The sequence below is a fragment of the Clinocottus analis genome, unplaced genomic scaffold (assembly GCF_023055335.1).
Source record: "Clinocottus analis isolate CAN_PGR_092001 unplaced genomic scaffold, fCliAna1.0.p SCAF_8, whole genome shotgun sequence".
NCBI classification, from domain to species: domain Eukaryota; kingdom Metazoa; phylum Chordata; class Actinopteri; order Perciformes; family Cottidae; genus Clinocottus; species Clinocottus analis.
In genome coordinates this window covers 12576163-12595575 of record NW_027176240.1, presented here as the reverse complement: position 1 = coordinate 12595575, position 19413 = coordinate 12576163, and the positions used below count along the sequence as shown (strand labels likewise).

General features: G+C 39.8%; 1 protein-coding gene across 12 annotated transcripts in view; it reads right to left on the bottom strand.

Moving 5' to 3' along the window:
* adgrb3 (adhesion G protein-coupled receptor B3) overlaps window positions 1-19413 on the bottom strand; it is a 108007-nt gene that overhangs the window by 18434 nt on the left and 70160 nt on the right. For all 12 annotated transcript variants that reach the window (XM_068568708.1, XM_068568709.1, XM_068568698.1 and 9 more), the window contains 7 exons: window positions 15918-16064; window positions 14809-14884; window positions 13037-13139; window positions 11937-11980; window positions 2251-2377; window positions 1178-1281; window positions 942-1044 (listed from right to left, as the gene is read on the bottom strand). In XM_068568708.1, coding sequence (XP_068424809.1) covers window positions 942-1044; window positions 1178-1281; window positions 2251-2377; window positions 11937-11980; window positions 13037-13139; window positions 14809-14884; window positions 15918-16064 — 704 coding nt within the window. The remainder of the gene's footprint in view (window positions 1-941; window positions 1045-1177; window positions 1282-2250; window positions 2378-11936; window positions 11981-13036; window positions 13140-14808; window positions 14885-15917; window positions 16065-19413) is intronic.

The window sequence follows — 19413 nt, the reverse complement described above, 5'->3', positions numbered from 1 at the left end:
CATGTCTCCTGGTGTACGTCATGTCTCCTGGTGTGCGCCATGTCTCCTGGTGTGCGCCATGTCTCCTGGTGTGCGCCATGTCTCGTGGTGTGACCTTGTCTCCTTGCTGCTCTCACACTGTTGACTCTCTTTAACTGTCAGACACGTAACTGATTGCAGCGCTTCAGGTTTGAAACCCAGTCATAAAACTGGCATTAGTATTTAATCTCAAAGTAATCAGATTCTTTTTTCTTTTTTTTTCTTTACGGCATTGTATCTTTAATTGCAATTAAATATTTTCTCAAAGGCAACAGATTGGGCTGTCTAAAGGTTACTAGCAGTAACACCAGTTGTCCTTAGCCAACGCGAAATGGATCGACATGTTATAGCGGCATTAGGAACACTTAATTTTCCATTTGGATGAAATATGAGAAGCTTGTCTGTGCGAGACTCAAAAGAAGATGAGTAATTTGCTTGAAAGAGGCAATAATGTATGTGTTATAGTCTTGTTTTTGTACTCTCAATGACAAAGCCAATATCTGGTTCGCACAAAGCATTCTTTTGTAGATTAGACTTCTGGTAAATGACCAGTGAGACTTTAAATCAAATATCAGCCTTGTTAAAATCAGAGTACAGTTGATTGAAACGTCTCAGATTTACTGGGTACCGGTAAAGGGAGGGAGTTCCTGCTGTTGTTTATCTCCAAAGATCAGGAAGAGGACCCTCATAATATTCTCCAGAATAAACTGAATGACACAAATGATCTCAACCAAATGCTCACAATGGCCAATATGGAAATAAAGAGCTTTATTCAACCTGGATAAGGCCACAGTGCCTTGTCCAGTGCCATGTGGATCTTTCCACTGCACCATTATCCAACTTAAATCCGTAGATATGAAAAAAGACCACTGGATCGCCACGCTTTATAAACTGTCCTGAACAAATCCTTAAATGGCACTTACCACATTGTGCGTCTGCGTCTGTCCGACCAGGATCAATATGTTGGAGCAGATTATAGATAAGCAGAAGTTGAGCAGGATGATGGACCGTTCAGAGCGGATATATCTGAAGAAGAAAAAAGAACGATAAAAGCAATGATTGTTATCAGATGCTTTAACAAATAAAATGTTGTGAAAATGGACAAAGATAAATTATTGATCATCATTTGGTTGCAGCGTATGTTAAGTGTTGCAGTTACCTCCATAGCACCCCATAGATCACTGCCAATGTGATCAAGGAGAGGCAAGACAGACCACAGCCAACTATCAATGTCACCGATGGGACCCCTGAGTACTCCATGCTCTGTGGAGGAGACACAGCAAGACGAACTAGTCAGTGGGAGGTTGGATGTGGTTCATGCAGGACAGTAAATATGTATTGTTGCCCAGAGAGGGAACCAATCAAAACAACCACCACCAATCTGATTAAAGGTCCACAGTGGGTTCCTTAATACACTGTGAGGTGTGGAGTGCATGCGTGGGCTTGAAGGCCGTTTACATGCGAGTCTTTCCATTTATCTGATCTGGACTTTATATTACAAAACAATGGAGGCTGAAGCAGGGACACTGGACGCTATAGTATAAAGGCTCAAATGCATCAACATGTTTAGCTTGATTTGTTTTTCTTCCAGTTAGTTTTGACACAATGTGAGCTGGCCAATCACAGGCCTGCAATTTCGAGCTAGCTGTAGGCACACTATGAGATTTGCCATTCTGCTTTTGACTGCCTCAGGCCTGACAGAGAGGAAGCTAATAGCTGTATTTGTGAAATCCAGATTCTTTCAGCTAATGCAGAGGCCACAATGTTTTCAACATGTATCTAGTCTCATGTCAGAATATGAGCTCAACACATGGAAAAACACCTCATCCACAGTATCTGTCCGCAGAGACTAACAACATAAACATGTCAAAGCTGATAACTGTTATCTTTCCCCTTGAACACATGTATATTTGACTGACAACCCAGGCACCAGCATGCACACACCCTCCCGCGTGCACGCGCACACTGTGAGTTACTCATATGTATGTGCGAACTCCAAATAACCACCTACAATCTCCCTTTACCGCTGACTTACTATTTAACGGGATTAGCACAGCAAAGATTCAATTTTCATTTGCTCCGACACGCGCGCGCGCGCGCGTACACACACACACACACACACACGCACACACACAAGCACACAAGCACACACACACAAGCACACACACAGTGTTTCTCCTTTACATCGGCCTATAACACCCACACCGAATAAAAAATCAATAGCCTACTTACTATTTCTCTTGGTTGCTGAGCCAAAATGGCGAAGGTAGATACGCGATCACATAAGCATTTCGTATGAGATGCATCTGTTAGCACCGTTGTACATCCTTTTTTGGACCAAGCTCCCCAAGAATCGTTCCTGCAGGAAGAAGGCAGAGGTAATTAGAAGGTTTGCGTCCAGCGGTGGCACGACTTCCCAGGATTTATCGACATCGCATCGGCTGGATTTAATTATTTATTTGAATCGAGAGATAGAGAGCCGTTCAGACTGTTACATAGAGAGAGAGAGAAAAAAAACGCGAACAGAAACATCGACACGGCTCGTGTGTGGCAACGAGCAGCATTTCAGCTGGAGCGGATAGAGAGGCAGAGACACGGAGGAGGGGGAGGACGCACGAAGCTGTCCGAGCAGCCCGGTGCTGATTGATTCGCTATACGCAGATAGACATCGAGAAGTGTTGTGAAACATCAGTATTTCCTCATAATGCTGAGCAATACGAGCGTTCATATTTACCTGTGTCTGTCTGCGTGCTGCTCTGTTCCTCTAGAGGTTGTTGTTTTTTTGTTGTTTTTTTTTGTTATCTCCAAACGCCTGTATTCCTTCTGTCCCCTCTCAATGTCCCTGTTATCCTGTCTTTCCCCCCTTTCGGTTGATTTTTCCCCCCCCTCGGCTGTTTTAATTAGCAGCTTTTGAATGCTTCCTTGGGGGGATTTTCACCCTGGAAACGGTGGACAGCATCAGATTGATACTCTGTTCCTCTCTCTGCTGGCGTGAGAGGGGGAGGTTGATACAATGAAAAAAGAAGCGCACGCAGTCGCAGGATCTGTTTATTCGGCTGCAGGTCTCGTGGCATGACGGGCATGAATGATGCTTTTGGATTATTCCTGAAAATCATTTCTACACGAAAGTTGTCGCTTCCTCGGTGCAAAGTGCTTTGCAATAAACCTCTCAAAACACTGCAGAACTAATACCACCCCGCGGAAGCAGCGCGAATGGTTGCAGCCACAGTCTACACTTCACACCGCTAGTAGGTGAAATGAAAGGAGCGCTTCTCTTCCATTTGTCATTCGCCCACACTCGTTTTCCATCCGCAGAAGAAAAAAAAAATCCCCCTCATTGATTAAATGTGAAAACTTAATTTACACAAACATGTAGCCTGACTGTGCTCGGATCAGTCCTTGTTTTTGTTTTGCCGCAGCACACAACCTGATATTAAGATTCCTATCACAAACAAACACCTGTTGTCAATCTAACAGCTTCCTGGTCACGTCACGACAAAGCTATTTGCCTAAGATATAAAGATGCATACCACTGATTCAAAACAATTCAGCACGTACGAGCTGCTAGTTTGTGTACCAAGTGGCTTCTGCTGCGTAAGGCAATCCTGCCTTGTCATTTGATCAATATGGCAGCAATATTTATTATTCCTGGAAGGGACTGTGAAGCTTTTTTGCAAATTTCCAGCCAGTATTCGGAGCAGTCTTCACACAGTCATGCAACAATAAAAAAAAACCCTCTTAATTTCACCGTCCTCATCTCTTCTTAACTGGGTTTTGACTGATTAATCACTATAATATAAGTATATTATAACTGATGCATGTTTGACTGCACACAGAAAGCTCGTCAGTTTATATTCAGTAGTTCAGCACCCTCCTGTAGCCATTTATAAAAACATACTTTTCTGACTACATCGTTATGATTTAATTGCCTTGTGAAGTTGATTTATAAAACCTATATTCTCCAGAGTCTGGGGGAAGTATCTCGCTGCAGCTGGAGCACTAAATCCCATCTTAAAGGCCCATAGTGGATCCACCATTTTGCTGATTTAAATGTTCAAGGATTTCTTTGATGGCTTCCGGGAGGAAAGTTCAAACACTTGTGTTTCATAATGATAACTAAAAGACTGGTCAGACTCTTGAACAAGTCCTTGCGAGTACCAAGTATATGACATCAATACAACAGTGACTTTAATGACTTGGATAGCAAAGTAATTGACAAATTGTTGATACCAAATGTGTGCATGATGTATAGAGAGAAAACAAAAAGAGTAGGCTTACTGTAGAGGTTGCTTTGTGCGAAGACATACACAGTTATCATTTTTTATACGGCTTGAGTTAAGAAAAAAAAACGGTAAACACATTATTTAATAGTAGTGGAGGCTTGTTTGGGATCATTTCTGTAGGACAGAGAAGATCTGTGATGCAGCTGCTGGGTAACCAACAAGCATCACAGCCTTCACATCACACAGCTGCCCACTGGAGATTGTGCTTTGGCTATATGCTCTCAAAACAAGTGTGTCACATTTAGGAGAAAACACACTCTCCGATGCAAACTTTGTTGCGATTGGAGATTGATAGCGCGTGTGATGAGGCCTCTACTTCTCAATAACTTTGGGATGAATCGACCGCTCCCCCAGTGATGACTCAATCTTCCATGTGATATGTTCCTAACTTTTGACTTGCTAGATGTTTGCTTCTCTTTTGTGCCTATGTGAGAAGCTGACAGGAGAACGTCCGTGACTGGGGATTTATGCGCGCTGCGTTTGATGTGTTGCCTGACCTTATCGGGTGCTTGGTGGCCTCAGAATATAAACTGTCCCCTAGAGAAAGTGTCAGTGCTGATGTTAACCACAGTGAGACTGATGACATGACAACCTTCACACACTCTTGGTTGACCACTCTCTGTCCATGTCGTGATGGATTGCCAAGTTGGTATTAAAACTTCCATGACTGAAATTTGTGACAGATTTAAATCAAAGCGCCAACGTAAAAATAAATATTTAAGTGTCAAGATGCAAGAGGAGTGACAGTACAGTGACTTAGAGAGTCGACAAAGTTTTAAACACATTCATTATTTAAACCCTTGTGTCTTACTGAGACAGAGAGATAGACGGGTGCTCAAAACTCCAATTAAGTTTGTCTTCCTTGCTGAACTTTGACAGATCGTGTTCCTCCAGCAAAAGAAATCTTATTACCAAACCCATAACTTATCCACATGTCCAAGCAGTGCACTTCAGAGTCAAACAGAGAAGCTCTGTAACCTAATCATTGTCCAGCTAAACAAGCTGGAGCAGCCCTATACTACATCATGCAGTTGTTTAGTCTGCGATGGTTGTATGTATGTCATTCAGTGTTACATTTGATACATCTTTGTTCACCATATAGTATTTCTTCATGAATGCAGGGTAACCTTCCAAAAAGCTCTTTAAATGAGTCTCAAGCCCACATCAGATTAGCCAGACGCTTGGCTGAGGGTTAAAGAGTGCCTTAGGCAATGGACTTTGGGCAATTTTTTTTATGTCTTGAAAGACTGACACACAATGACAAGCAGAAGAGAGAGGGAAATTATTCCTTCCATCTTGGATCTTTTGATGACAGGGCAATTCATGTGAGCCCGTGTGCCCCACTGAGTGTGTTAACTGAATGAAGGCAAAAAAAAAAGAGTGCACATTTTTTTATGGAACAGGAACAAATCTTAGACAAGCAAAATAACCTGCAGTTTGGATTTGTTAGTGAGGCCATTTATGGCTCCACAGGTGCATACTAAGTGAAGGCATTTTGCACTCACTAATAGGCCTGTTATGCCACTCTTCAATTCAACCCATTACTGTCTATTCAAATCCGTTTGGCTTCTACAACTTGCAGTGTCAGAATAATGCTGAAGTATTGTATCCATTATTAATCAAACTGTGTTTCTTCAATTAAAGCTAAAGGTAGTTAACATGACTGGCCATATTGTTTTTTCCACATAACCATCTCAGAAGCCGCTATTGGAAATGATCTTGAAGAAGGCTGGGGACTTTAAAAAAATACAGGTGACTGGATGAACCATCAGTCGGTCCCACTCTCCCGAAAGCGAGGCGGGAAAAAAAAAGAGTGAAAACCTCTTTTTCATCGAGAAAAGCCTTCAGTGGAGCCGCTTGCTCTTCTTTCAATGAAGAAAAAATATCACCAGTGTTGATACAACTGTCGCTTTTTCAGCATCTATTCAAACAGTCGCCTCTCTATGACATGAAGCACACAACAAAGTCACTCCTGTAGCTGCCAGTAGCACCTGAAAGACTGTGATTGGTCGATGCTCTGGCTTACCAGACATAAGCGCATTTCTTGAAGCCCGACGAGATGGATTTTCATGTGAAATTTGATCCTGTAATTGTCTCGTGATCTCACGAAAACGCGACAATTCAGCTGCAAAAAAGTGGCAACTGACAACATCTGACAACTGACATCCTGCTATCTCATGTATGAAGAAACCCCACTATGTGTATAAGTAATGCAACATATAAATAACATAATTACACCCACACAAAGACAATAAAACTTCCTGCTGTCAATAATACATGGTCTGTTTCATCAGCACAATGAGTCCTTTTCAGATTGAAGCTTTGAATTACTGTAAACATCGCCCACGTTGTTACTTCTTCAGCCTCCCAATGTTCTTTAGCAGTGTAGAGAGATCATTGCAAAGTGGAAGACCAGATGTCCTATGCAAAACCAGAAGTGGTCTAATTTAATTATAAACAAAAACCAGAAGAAACAAAGGAGGCAAAGCTTTCACACTTATCGTCCCCCCCATCTGCAGCGTCAACAGTTTCCATTCATAACCGACCTAAAAACAAGGCTTTCTAATCTGTTCAAGTGTGAATCTGTGATGGTCTTTTTGAGGATGTATGTTGTGAAGAACTTTTACAGCTGCTGATCACTCTGCTATGGAAACGTCAAAGAGGTTTGACGTCAACGAAGACAACATTAGAGAGCAGATTCAACAGAATCAGAAAGCTTAAATACAACTTTAGGTGAGAGATAATGCCAGAGACGTGACTTTTGAGCTCTGCATATACATCAGCAGCTGCCAGTATATTTACTGTTTACACAACATGTTGAATTTCTTCAAATTTAAGTAAACCAAACCTGTTCTAGATTCTTATTTTGATCCAACAGTCTGTGAGGAGAAACTATGCAAGGCTGATTTTGTTTGTCTGTTACTAAGCATAAGCACAGGAAAGCTTGAAGTGTATTAATGGCATTGGTGTATCTTCTGGCGTCTATATCATAATCATGTTTCAGAACCCGGCTGATGGAGAACAAGTCTTGCAATACAGGTATATCTTGGTCCTTCCTCCCTCTCAGTTGGCAGTGTTAGGTGTGGCCTCTTTGGCTCAGGTCCAGGATATCCAGATGTTACTAGAACCTGAAGCTGCAACAGCTGCTATTCACATCTTAACGGATAAATGATTAATAGCTTTTGGTTCCACAGGAAGCAAAGTTTTCTTGGTAGATATTTATAGTATGAACTGTATAAATATAATTTGAGGTATAACTATTGAGGTAATTCATGAACAAAAGCTGAACAACAGCATGTTACTACTCATTAGTTTAGATAACTGTATTTTACTGTCACAGGTTTGAAATCCAGCCCACCAACAAACTGCTTGATCCTGCTAGACTCCTATTATTAAATGTGTCTATTACAGTTTTTTATTTTTTTGTATTTTTTCCTTCAGGCTGGTATTATTTCTATGTTCTGCAGACTAAATAATCCAAATAGACTCGAGTAGACTTAAAAAAAAGGAAACACTTCCTATTTTGACCTGAGTCTCAGCACTTTTTTCCCACTGTAGCTTTGTCAAATGTATCATACATGTTTGTCCATAAAAATAACAATTTGTTTGGTTATGCTGCACCGTAAAAAGACAAGATATACAATAGTATCATAGTAAGAATATCATGTATCACTTTTAGAGGTTTAGAATGGAAGCAAAGAAGGCTTGACCCCTCTTTAACGATGTTTTAAAGACGGGTCAATGTGCTGTTAATTCTGATGTGGCAAGTTATTTCAGGATCTGAAAACCTTGAATGATGAAGGTTGTCCTCTTTAGTTTCAGGTTTGTCCAGGATATCTTTGGTTGATAATCTGAGAGGATGCAAAAACATCTATGATTAAAAAGTCAGAAAGACACTCACATGACTTTCCATGCACTCCTCTGGCTTTACAATGAGTATTTTTAAAGCATCTAATTGCAGGGGAGTGCCAAAAGGCTCAAACTAGCTTGTAATTTTTCTTTTGATGCAGATTTAGTGACAGTTTGGAGCAACTAAGAAGTTAAAATTGATGCAGGCAATTACAATGCTCAAAATGAGATGAGTTAATCTTCTGAAACCATTTAAAGAAAGTAGAGTTCTAAGCCAGGCTGGAAAGTAATCTGATTAAAACTCATGCCGGATTCACAATGATACTAAATCTCCAAGATAGTTCACATTAGTGTGAGATAATAAATCTCCCCCAAAATGTTATTTTTGAACACTACAGGGAAGTAGACTGATCTAAAACTATTATGTTGCGTTTCACATTTTTCCCTCGGCACAGTGGTAGGATATTGGCAATTTCAGTCTTGTTTGGTTGCTGAAAATATTGACATTTCAAACAGTAATAAAAGTGTATGCATCTGACCTGTTTACACTCAGTGCTGTGGAGCTGCAGACTTGAAGTGTAAATGAGACAAACAAACAAACAAACAAACAAACAAGCAAACCGATATTGGCTGTCTGGCTGTCTTAATGTTTTTTGTTTACATGGAGAGCTGTATATTAGCATGCTTATTCCTATATTTGCTTTATTCTTTATTACATTTCTTTCTTTTATACTTTGAGCTCATCACTGCCAGGTGCAGGAGATTATCCTTTAATTGTCCGGGTTACAAAACTAGTCAAAACATGACAATCTCAGGGAGCGCATGATATTAATTGTGTTCCAGACTATTGTCACATGTGACAGGTGGAATTTAGCTTATTTTACTTGCAAATAAGTAAATTATGATTGCTTGGGAACTAATTATCTTGTCAACACATATTTAAAATGATGCAGAAAAATATCTGCCTGATGATTTTATTCATGGTCACATTAATTATCATCCTATTAATATTGCTAATTATCAGTGACTCAAATGGGTCATTCACTTATGTAAAAGTGTTAACACCAAAAATACTCCATTACTAGTAAAATTCCTGCATTCAACGATATTATTGGAGTAATATGACTAATGCATAACATACAAGTTGTGTTTTAATGTTGGAGCTGGAATAAAATTGAGTACCACATTCCACCACTGCAAATGATCACTCCACTTCAAAAGATACTTCATACAATTATGTGGATTATGTTGTCTCAACAAATGTTAAAGCACGTTTTTAATCATACAAATTTTGCCCAATATTTGTTTTTCTGAATTATTTTGCCAGCTCCCTTTCCCTGAAATGAATGGATTTTTAATACATCTAATTATTCTCAAGAGTGCCTTGATTCAGTAGAAAACGTCCCAACATAAAAAGCCGAAGAAACTTTTTTTTTGCTCTCTTTTACAAAAAAAACCCACATTTATCTAGCTTTCCATATTTTCGAAATGTAACAGCACTTTATTAAACAGCACTTTATTAAAAAATGCTCTCTGCATGGCAAAGTATAGTAACGCACAGAAAGCCCCAAAATAAATGTAGCATGTATGGATTATATTACAGCATCAAGTTTCAGCTTTGTAGCGAAGAAGAGCATGTTCTCGTCTCAAAGCGGTCTACGCAGCTGCTTACATAAACAGACAAATCACAAGAGTTCTTCCTTGTGTTGTCACATAGGAACACTGAGGCCTCAGGCTTCTACACTTGTGATGAAAGTAAAGCAGCAGAGACTCAGTTGTGAAAGCTTTTCTGTAGCTGTGTTCAGCAAAGTATTCATATGTTGTGTATCTGGACCTCAGCGCGTCAGAGGACACAGTTCACCATTTGTGAACAACATTTTTGTTCGGCTAATGGTTACATTCAGCACTCTCTTCTGGTTTGGACCAACATGGCTGACAGATGGTGTATTACCCCCTTCAATGAGTCCTGAGAGTGGCTGCTATTGTGTTAAAGGACGAGCCAACTGTTTGAAATGAACATGATAATCATACCGGGGAGCCATTCAGCGGTGCTCTGATTAAAATGACTTGGGGGGTAAAAAATGCTGAAATTAAACACTTGGTTTGTGAAAGTCAGAGAAAGTGAATAGAGAGGAGTTGTTCCAGTTGTATTTTTGCTGTTCAAAAATAGGCCAGTTGCCCTCGAATAACATGATAGTGGTCAGACTATGCACAGTGCACATGCTATTTCAGAGTAAAAAAAATACAACCTTATATTAGCTGTTGCCTGAGGTGGTCCAAACTATTTCCAGTAACTGCCCTATTTAATGATTTGTATGTATAAGGCTGTGGTGTTACATGGTATACAGTAATGTGGCATGTGTTAATATTTGTGGTTCTTATTAATTGGTTTGTGATATATATATTACTTATTTTAAAAATGGAGAATCCATCATTTATAAAGTATGAAAACCCAATCATGAAATGCATATTAGTCACGCTTATTAATCAAGAGTAAAACATGTGTAACTGTGTTTATGAATAGCATACTAATGAGATACTAATGAGTGTAAACAATGCTTTATTAATGATGATTTAAGGGTTTACTTTTGCTTTACTAATGCTAAATAGCGTATAGTTAATATAAAGTGTTACCTATTTCTGTTTTAGAAAAATATTACCAAACCAATGGTCTCAAGATTTAATTCCTGGTGGATTTCGCAACACCTGCCGTTGCTGGTGGCAGGTGCCTTTGTTATGATAAAAAAAAAAAAAACAGCCCGAGTTGCATTTGAAGACACGTGTTAATAATTCAAAAGCTATTAGCTTCTGTTCCATTTTTTGTGTAATTAGTAAACAGCAGTCTCTCAGCGAAAGCAGGCCTCCCTGCAAGGAACATGGTTGACTTTCTTTCAGTGGAAATGCTTCAACAACTTTGGTTTTATCAAGTGACACTGTGACAAGAACATTGCTGTCAAATGTTAACAGCGCAGGTGCAAAAATCATTCCACTGCAAACATCAAAAGTAACATCAAATCCTCTGAAACAGCATCACGACACCAAATTCAGGCAAAATACAGACTCAGAAAATGATCAATAAGAAATGTAAATGTAAAGAGTGTTGACAGATTGTGTCTGGTCTTCATTTGTCTCCATGATTATGATCATTTTAGTTTGTGCTGTTGTCGTGTGTTTCTTTTTGCTTATGCAGCTATGTTTCGCATATGTCCCTGTTTTCTGAGAGTATTCCCTCTCGTGATGTTATATAATTCTGCAGTATTTGTGGCTGATGCTTCAGCTCTTCAGGCGGTGACTAACTGGCCTGTTTGCATCTCTGTAAGTTGCCTTCAAAATTTGTATTTTTCAGACGTCTGTTGAAGCCCACACATGCTGCTAATTGACTTTAACCTAACATCCTGGCAAGCACGACTCACTTATAAGAATGTCTTCGGAACTGTGATTTACAGGATCAAATTCATGAGTGAAGAGAGTCAGTTTATGTGCTTATGCTAAGACACAGGAACACTCAATTTGCAGATATTTGGTACAGGGCTATCTCATTAGGTGTTCCTATTATTTTGTCCACCCTCCTGATCAGGCCCATGTGTGTCTTGTAGATTTATTTCCCCAGCTCTCTTTCTTGTTTGCTGTGCTATTGGCTCACCCAACTTCTCCGCAAAAGAAAACATGTTCCTGACTTTTTGAAGGAGGATGCACACTAACCCAATTCCAGAGGCATAACAGGAAAGCAATATAGCAACAACAACATAGAACAAGTAAAACAAGTGAACGAGCATGCCCACTTACATGATGGTGCTGTCCCACAGTGCACAGTAAGGGTTCATTGTTCCCTGGAAGGCAAGAAAGGACAAAATGTTTATCTGCTAAACTATGGTGATAATTGATCATCATTAACATAATTACAATCACCACCATCATCAGCAGCAGCAGCATTATCATCATCAGCATCATAAGCAGACTGCATATTCGTCCTTCAGTGTAGATCTTTGTGTTTCATGGATCACATGAATTAGAGTGCAGAGTGCAACATCAGAGACACAGACACTTGCTGACTTGCATGCACTTTATCTCCAAGATGAATAAAAAGGGCCTGGATCATAAAAGGGATTGTCCATGTAATTATCTGACTGGCGCTCTCGTGACACTGGGCGCTGGCAAATTAATTATCAGGCCAATTAACCACCATTGTGTGCCGGCTGATGGGAGGCTATATGTGCCCTGGTCATTGTAGAACGTTCAGTCAATAGACAAAAAGGAACCTGAAATTATTGTTTGTTTTTTCGTCCCTGATCTCAGGGTGGTGCCCCGTTATTGTTCATATGTGTTTATAATCCTATTGAAATTATGAATTGTACTAATATCAACCTATTAGTTTTCATACTTGCTGATAAAGAAATACGCTCCTATCAGATGCCAACAATTCTCATATATTTGTTGGAGCTATATATTTCGCTTATTTGACTGATTACAAATCATGTCATGTCATGTATTTGTATGATCTAAAGACATTCCTCTGCCACAAGAATGGATGTTATATTCATATTTGACGATCTGATGAGGATCAGCTGGTAAGAGGAAGGGACGGGACCGAATCTTTGGTTATATTTTCTTTATGTAGAACGGGACATCGGCACAGTCTTTGACCTCATGCTACAACTCACGTTAGAACTCCAGTTAGACTTATGATCTTGTTTGATAAAAGTGAAAAATAAATTGATGAAATGATGGAAATGGAATCATTGTCTCCAGACTTAATATTTGACCCTTTTCATGTGTGAGTCAAGAAACAGAGTCCTGTAACGTGGCACAGAATAGGCCAAGAACAAAGAACAGGCCACCACAGTATTAGTTGATCTGAAAAATGGCAGAATGACTGAGGTGCTTACATTTGCCAGGTGCGCGAGTTCAATCTCCAGGTGTGACTCCGTTGTCTTGGGCTCAGGTCTCACAGTCACAGCGATGACCTTGGAGTTCACAACTGTGTGGTTCCTGAATCAGACAAAGAGACATGTAACTTCCTATCCGTCCCATCAACTGTTAAATTGTAAATGAGGATTAAATGCTGACACTTTTTTTTCCTTGCACAACATGGCAAAGTAGAGGCGATGCATAACTGATATATAAGCTTAAATGTGTTAGCACCAAAATGTCTTATACAGAGGTATAAAGGATAAACAACATTTCAAATGTTCAGAGGATTGAACCTGATTTAACTTCAAATGCCTCAGGTCTATTTTTATGCTCTGTGAAGAAGCATTAACACTTGCGGATTAGGTTCAAGTGCAGAGTCAGTTAGATTAATTTGGGATCTATAGAAAACACTTGTAGCTGATTTGGGGTCTCTAAGAGGAGTATATGAGTTTAAATTTAAAGTTCCCCTCTGATCTAATCAAATCATCAAAAAAGTGCTTTGAGTTAATGTTTAAACTACTAGAGTATTGGGTCAAGGTATTTTATCTAATGCAGCTCGTATTGAATACTAACCCAAACATACAGGTTGGGAGGATTTAAAAAGCTGCCCATTAGACTTCAAAGTAGGTATAAGGAAGTTAGAAAACATCCAACAGAGCGTACGAATCAAAGCCTCGCCTCGACTGAACGAGATGTTTCTTTGTAACCTACGCTTTCAAATAAATCTGCCATCTTAGTCCTGTTTCAAAAAACATCTCCAGCTTTTGTACAGATGACAGAATATTCTTCTTATTAGAAACTGAAATCCACGAGTGCTTCCCACTAGGAAGAAAACTGTCAACTTCACAAAGGAATGTAGAGGTGAGGCTGCAGCAGCCGCTGTCCTACCAGCAGCACTTGAGCAGAAAATATCTTTATCCGACTTTGTCACACAATACAAGTCAGTTTTCTGGGATTATTTTGAAAAATGGAAATCAATGGCATGAATGGATAAATGCTTCAGTTCTCAACTCGTCAAGTGTACTTCAAGACTTCTGATACTTGGTGGTGAAAAAGTTATTTTCTTCTTTGAAACCTCAAAAGCTTAACACTTGGCAAATAGAAAATCCTTAAGTCTAACAGTTGCTGCTTGATGTGCTTATCCTCCTGTGAGTCTGGAGAGGGCGAGCTTCAGAGCCCCATTATGAGCTCCTCTCCACATGTGCACAGCAGGCTGCTGCTCCACCTGTGACAGCTGGCATGGCCGGACCTGGAATGACCGTCCTGTCCTTGGGACATTGGTGCCAGGGACTTGTTGATTGGGGTGTGACACCAGGTGTTTGTTCAGGACATCCTGCTGCTATTCCAGGGACTCATGTCATTTTTAATTAACTACATTTTCCATGCTACAGTGAATTAGTTTCATTAAGACTAAACAGAAACCCACATATGTCCAACACAAGTGTTATGTATACCAGAATCGTATTTCTGTTACTCGGATTCCTTTGTAACAATTATAAATGAGAAGTATCCTTCAAGGTCATTCACTTGAACTTGAAGTAAAACAAAAGCAGCAGAGGAAATATTTTCGGTTGTCTCGTTCTCCTGTTGAAACTTATATTATACACCATATATTTAAAGTGGAACATTTCAGGCACAGACGGTTTTTAAGACTTGTTTTAGTCTGAATAAAAATGGACAGCTCTGAGGTTTCCAAATGAAATTGCATTTGTGTCATGATACAAACAAGATGATATTCTGCCCTTACTTTGGTGAAGGTAGCATGAGTCCAAGAGTCTTGTAGAGCACTGTTCCCAAAATGAAGACAGGCGATCCCTCCATTTCTAAAAGGGGAAATGAAGAATTAATTAACATTGTTGCCAAGTTTAAATACTAATTGACTTCCTTTTTGATGTGTCACTTATTTTATAAGTGGAGCAAAAGTAAATACTCAAAATGTGTATACTGTATATATTTAAGACTGTAGGGTTTGTCTTCCAATAACATGACAATTTTCCCTAATAAATTCAGAGGTTTTAAATGCTAGTTCTAAATACCAATAACACTTTTACAAACATCTTTTGCATCCTTTATTAACAGACTTTGTTGACTCCAGTAAGAGAAGTCCTAAAAGCTTCTTACACTGTCCAAATGAGAGTGGATGGGATTAGGCACGTGGCACAGATTCCTAATCAATCCCTTGTTGTGTCATCTTTGATATATATTCCTGATAAGACTGATTACACCAATTAACCAGATTGTCTGGCTCTGGATTAAAATATACAGTGGTGACTGGCAGTGTTTGAAAGGAAGCTAAAAGTGCTGAGTCGATGGAAAACTCAGTGACTGAACAAGTACACACAAGCAAAGTGGCTGTGTTCAAAGACTTGTAGCATTATTTTGCTTTCCCAAAACAAGGGGTGGTGTAGCATGACACATCAAGAAAATACCTTCCGCACAAGACGGATATGTCTGTGCCAGTCGTGTTGTACGTTTACAGACAGAGCAATTAAGGTAAAGTCATTCAGCTTCTGCTAAGATGTCAAGATATTTATTTCACGCTACTGAATCCATCATTGTCTACTCACTATGCATTTATCCTACATTTCTATTGCAGATTCTGGAAATGTTACTACAATTTAGATTCAGAAATAAACTTTTCATATATATTCAAAAACAAGATAGCACTTTATAATAAAAACACACTATTTAGCATCACTAAAGCATAAGTCAAGTCATAAGTATGAACTGCATATAATGAGTTACTAATAAGAGTTCATTTTGGGACATTTGTACAGCATATGAGAAGTGTGCAAGTCCTGAAAAAAGACGTTTGACCAGAAGTACAAAAGCTCTGATATGTATACAGCCTCATACCTGCTGACTGAGAAACAAAGAGGCCCTTTGGGATGACCACTTTATCTTCAGAGTTCCTGGCCCAGTCAACCATGCCTTTACGACCCTTCATGGGGAAGTTGATATCGGTCATCACAGACACTGCTGGGAGTCTCTGGATGCTCGCCACTGCAGGATTCAAACAAACACACCAACGAAGCATTACTGAGGTTCAATATACTTCAGAATATTAATGACTTTATCGATGGAGAATCTGAACTCAAGTCACAGATCAGCTACAGATGAATGTTTATGTGTTCATTTACAGTATCTATGTTTGCTGCGTAAACACTGTGTATTAGCTTTATTATGTTTGGGAAATACTTTGTTGGGAATTAGATGAGAAGATGGAGATCACTTTCTTGTCAGTATGAAAACTCAAGCCACCCGTTAGTTTAGTGCAAAGACTGGAAACATTTCTATTTCTTGGCTCGTAGCCTTGACTTTCAACGGAATCAAGCCAGCTTTTTCCCCCCTTTAAGCTAAGTTAAGCTACGCTAAGCTAACCGGCTGCAGCTTCATATTTACCGTGCAGATACGAGAGTGGAATCGTTCACCTCACTCTCAGCAAGAAACGCTACTGGAAATGTGCAAGATACTTGTTTTGAAATGCGCCATGTAAGTGAGTTTTCTATCCTCATCAATATAAATCAAACTCATTGTATGTGGTGAGGCTCGACATTTCTGCTGGGCAGCAATTGAAAAGTTTTGCTTGCACTGTTATATGCACTGTTTACACCCTAAAAATGAAAGATATTGCACTAGTAGGTGTAAATATGTAAAACAAAGTGGAAACTTCCCTCAGAGGTGATGCGACATGTTATGTCTGTCAAACACACACACACACGCACACACACACACACACACACACACACACACACACACACACACACACACGCACACACACACACTCCAATAGTTCTTAATTCAAAGCACAGGATTGTAGTCTAACGCTCCGAAATTGAGACGCACATCTTTAAACATCGCCATCTAGTTACCAGATTTTCAATCCTGATGAAGTGAGAAACACAGACACATACTTTTGATTTGTGAAACTGAATTGTGCATGTGAATATACAGGTCATTTATAAGTCAAAAATACCTCCAACTGTGCTGTAATGCATTCATGTACATATGTAACATAAAGTGCTAAATCAAAGCTTAATTTGGCACCTGGAAGCTGGTAGAGAGTTAATCCCCTTAATCACTCTTTCCTCTTCTCGCCTCCCTGCTGAGGTGCCATAAAAGGTCAGTCCATGTTCTAAGGCAGTGACAAGGAAAATACCTGCAGGATCAACTGAAAGGGCCTCAGCATTACAAGGGGAGGATAACGCTGCACTGTTCTCTACCTGGTATCACATGCAGTCCCTGTCAGGTGGCGCTTTAGTGAGGGGAATCTGAGGCTAATCCCGATGCAAAGGCTCTATTGTTCCTTGTCCTCTGCCAATAATACAATTCAAATCCTGGCAAGACGCCATGTTTGAGTGAAACGTGTGACAGAAGGTGTGTCTGTGTGATTCGGATGATCCAGCAGCGGGCACAAAATCACAGAGCACAACAAGAACCGCCATTTGCAAAGAGGCCTGTTCACAGCGCCAGATGTTCGGAGCAGCAGTGGTAAGTGTGTGTGTTTGTATAGTTTTAGTCACAGGGGCACACTGTGAAGAACAACAGGGTGCTAGTACGACTGTCTTTCAGAGTCCTGGATAATTCTGCAGGTAAATGGGGCTTTGCACTTGCCTGATGGGGCTAGACAGCCCAGGTTAAGTGATCATTTAGGATTGTGATGATTCTAAACACCGATTCAGTGCACAGAATATTCTGCATGGCCCATTTTCACGAGTGGGCATTATGGCATTGCTCTTTGCCATCTGAATGCGTTCATGAGAGGTCAGACAACGCAAAGATTTTAGACAGAAAACATATGAATGAGCATTTCCCGCTGTCACGTGTGTGTTATCCCAACTAATCATTATCAATGTCAAAATATCCGTTACTTCCATGAAGTAAAGCCTCACAATAGATCGCCGGGACAAAAATGTCAAAAGTGCATGATGTCTTTCACCTGCAAAAGGGTGTCTAATCTTCTAATATGCCTCATGCTTCACATTGTCCTCGGAGTGTTTGGTTGTAAGGAGAGAGAATGAGTTGCTGGAGTGGAGAGACTTTCGCAATCAAGGTTATTTGACTAAAAGTAAGAGGACAGAGGACGATGCACCGGTGACAGCCAGTATTTATCTAGGTGTCAAGAGGCTGCCATAAATTACTGACGAAATGATGCTGCAATATCTTACTCAGCCAGATGATCTCCACTTGGCTTCCACCGATGGCGCTGCAAAACTTTCCATTCCTTTAATCAAAAAGGCCACGTGGCCTCAGCTGTAGTGCGAGCTGGCATTACTGTGTGGCTGGCGATCAAAGGCTCTACTTTGTCTAGAGGTGAAATCATTTCCCTGAAAACTCTGTGTTCGATGATTTAATCGTGTGTTATCAAAATGGAGTGTGGTTTATTGACGGTAAAATATGACTGAATGAATGCACCTGTTATATAGAGGCCTTATTTTCCGAAGAAGACCTTCATATTTTCCCCCAGCAGGGAAGCAAGGTGCGGGTTGAATCTAGCCAGAGGCAGCTCATTACTGTTACATCTTCAAATAATTTCTCAAAAGCCAAATGCCCCCTTCTGCCTCTGTACTACTAAGATTTTCCCAAAAAAAAAAAAAACTGCATCAGAAACTAGGTTGCCTCAGTTCTGCATCATCTAAATGATGGTTATGCTGCACTTTAGCATTTTTCGTGCTTTCTGAATGAGCCATCAATAAACTGCCCCATCCAATTACTCTATGTATCCAAAATTTCTAAATTGTACATACGCATCAAACATTTAATGGCTTCAAATTACAGCATGTTGAAATTATTCAGCCATCATGTTTAGCAGTCATTTTCGCTAAAATCTTAAAAGAAAAACATTATAATGATGTATTTTTCAGTAACCCTCAAGTCTTTTAATATTCAGGAATGTACAGGAAGCAATGCTCCATAAAGTATGGAAACTAAAAGGACCTCAAACCTTTTGAAGTCCAAGGACTGAGAACATCGTACATTTTGTGGAAAGGAGGCGCTGTCTGTTTTATCAGTGAAACTGAGGATCCAACACAGCTGCAACTCATTAAAAAGGTGCATGAAGTAATCAGGAAGACATAGGTCACACCTGGAGAACCGTAAAATGCAACAAAAAAGAAATTTGGAAACTACTTTCTTTCAAAAAGTTCTCAATCTATTTAATGCACATTCGATATGAGCATATGTTGCTAAATGAGAGTAAAAGCCAAATGATAAAGAACATGTCGTTACTTTTTCCTCTTCTGCTGAGGCAATGCATATCAGTTTTGAGTTGCGGTCATCATATTTCTATCAGGTTTCATCACACTCATGTATAGGCACCTACACCTACGTCTGAAATATATTCAACTTGAAT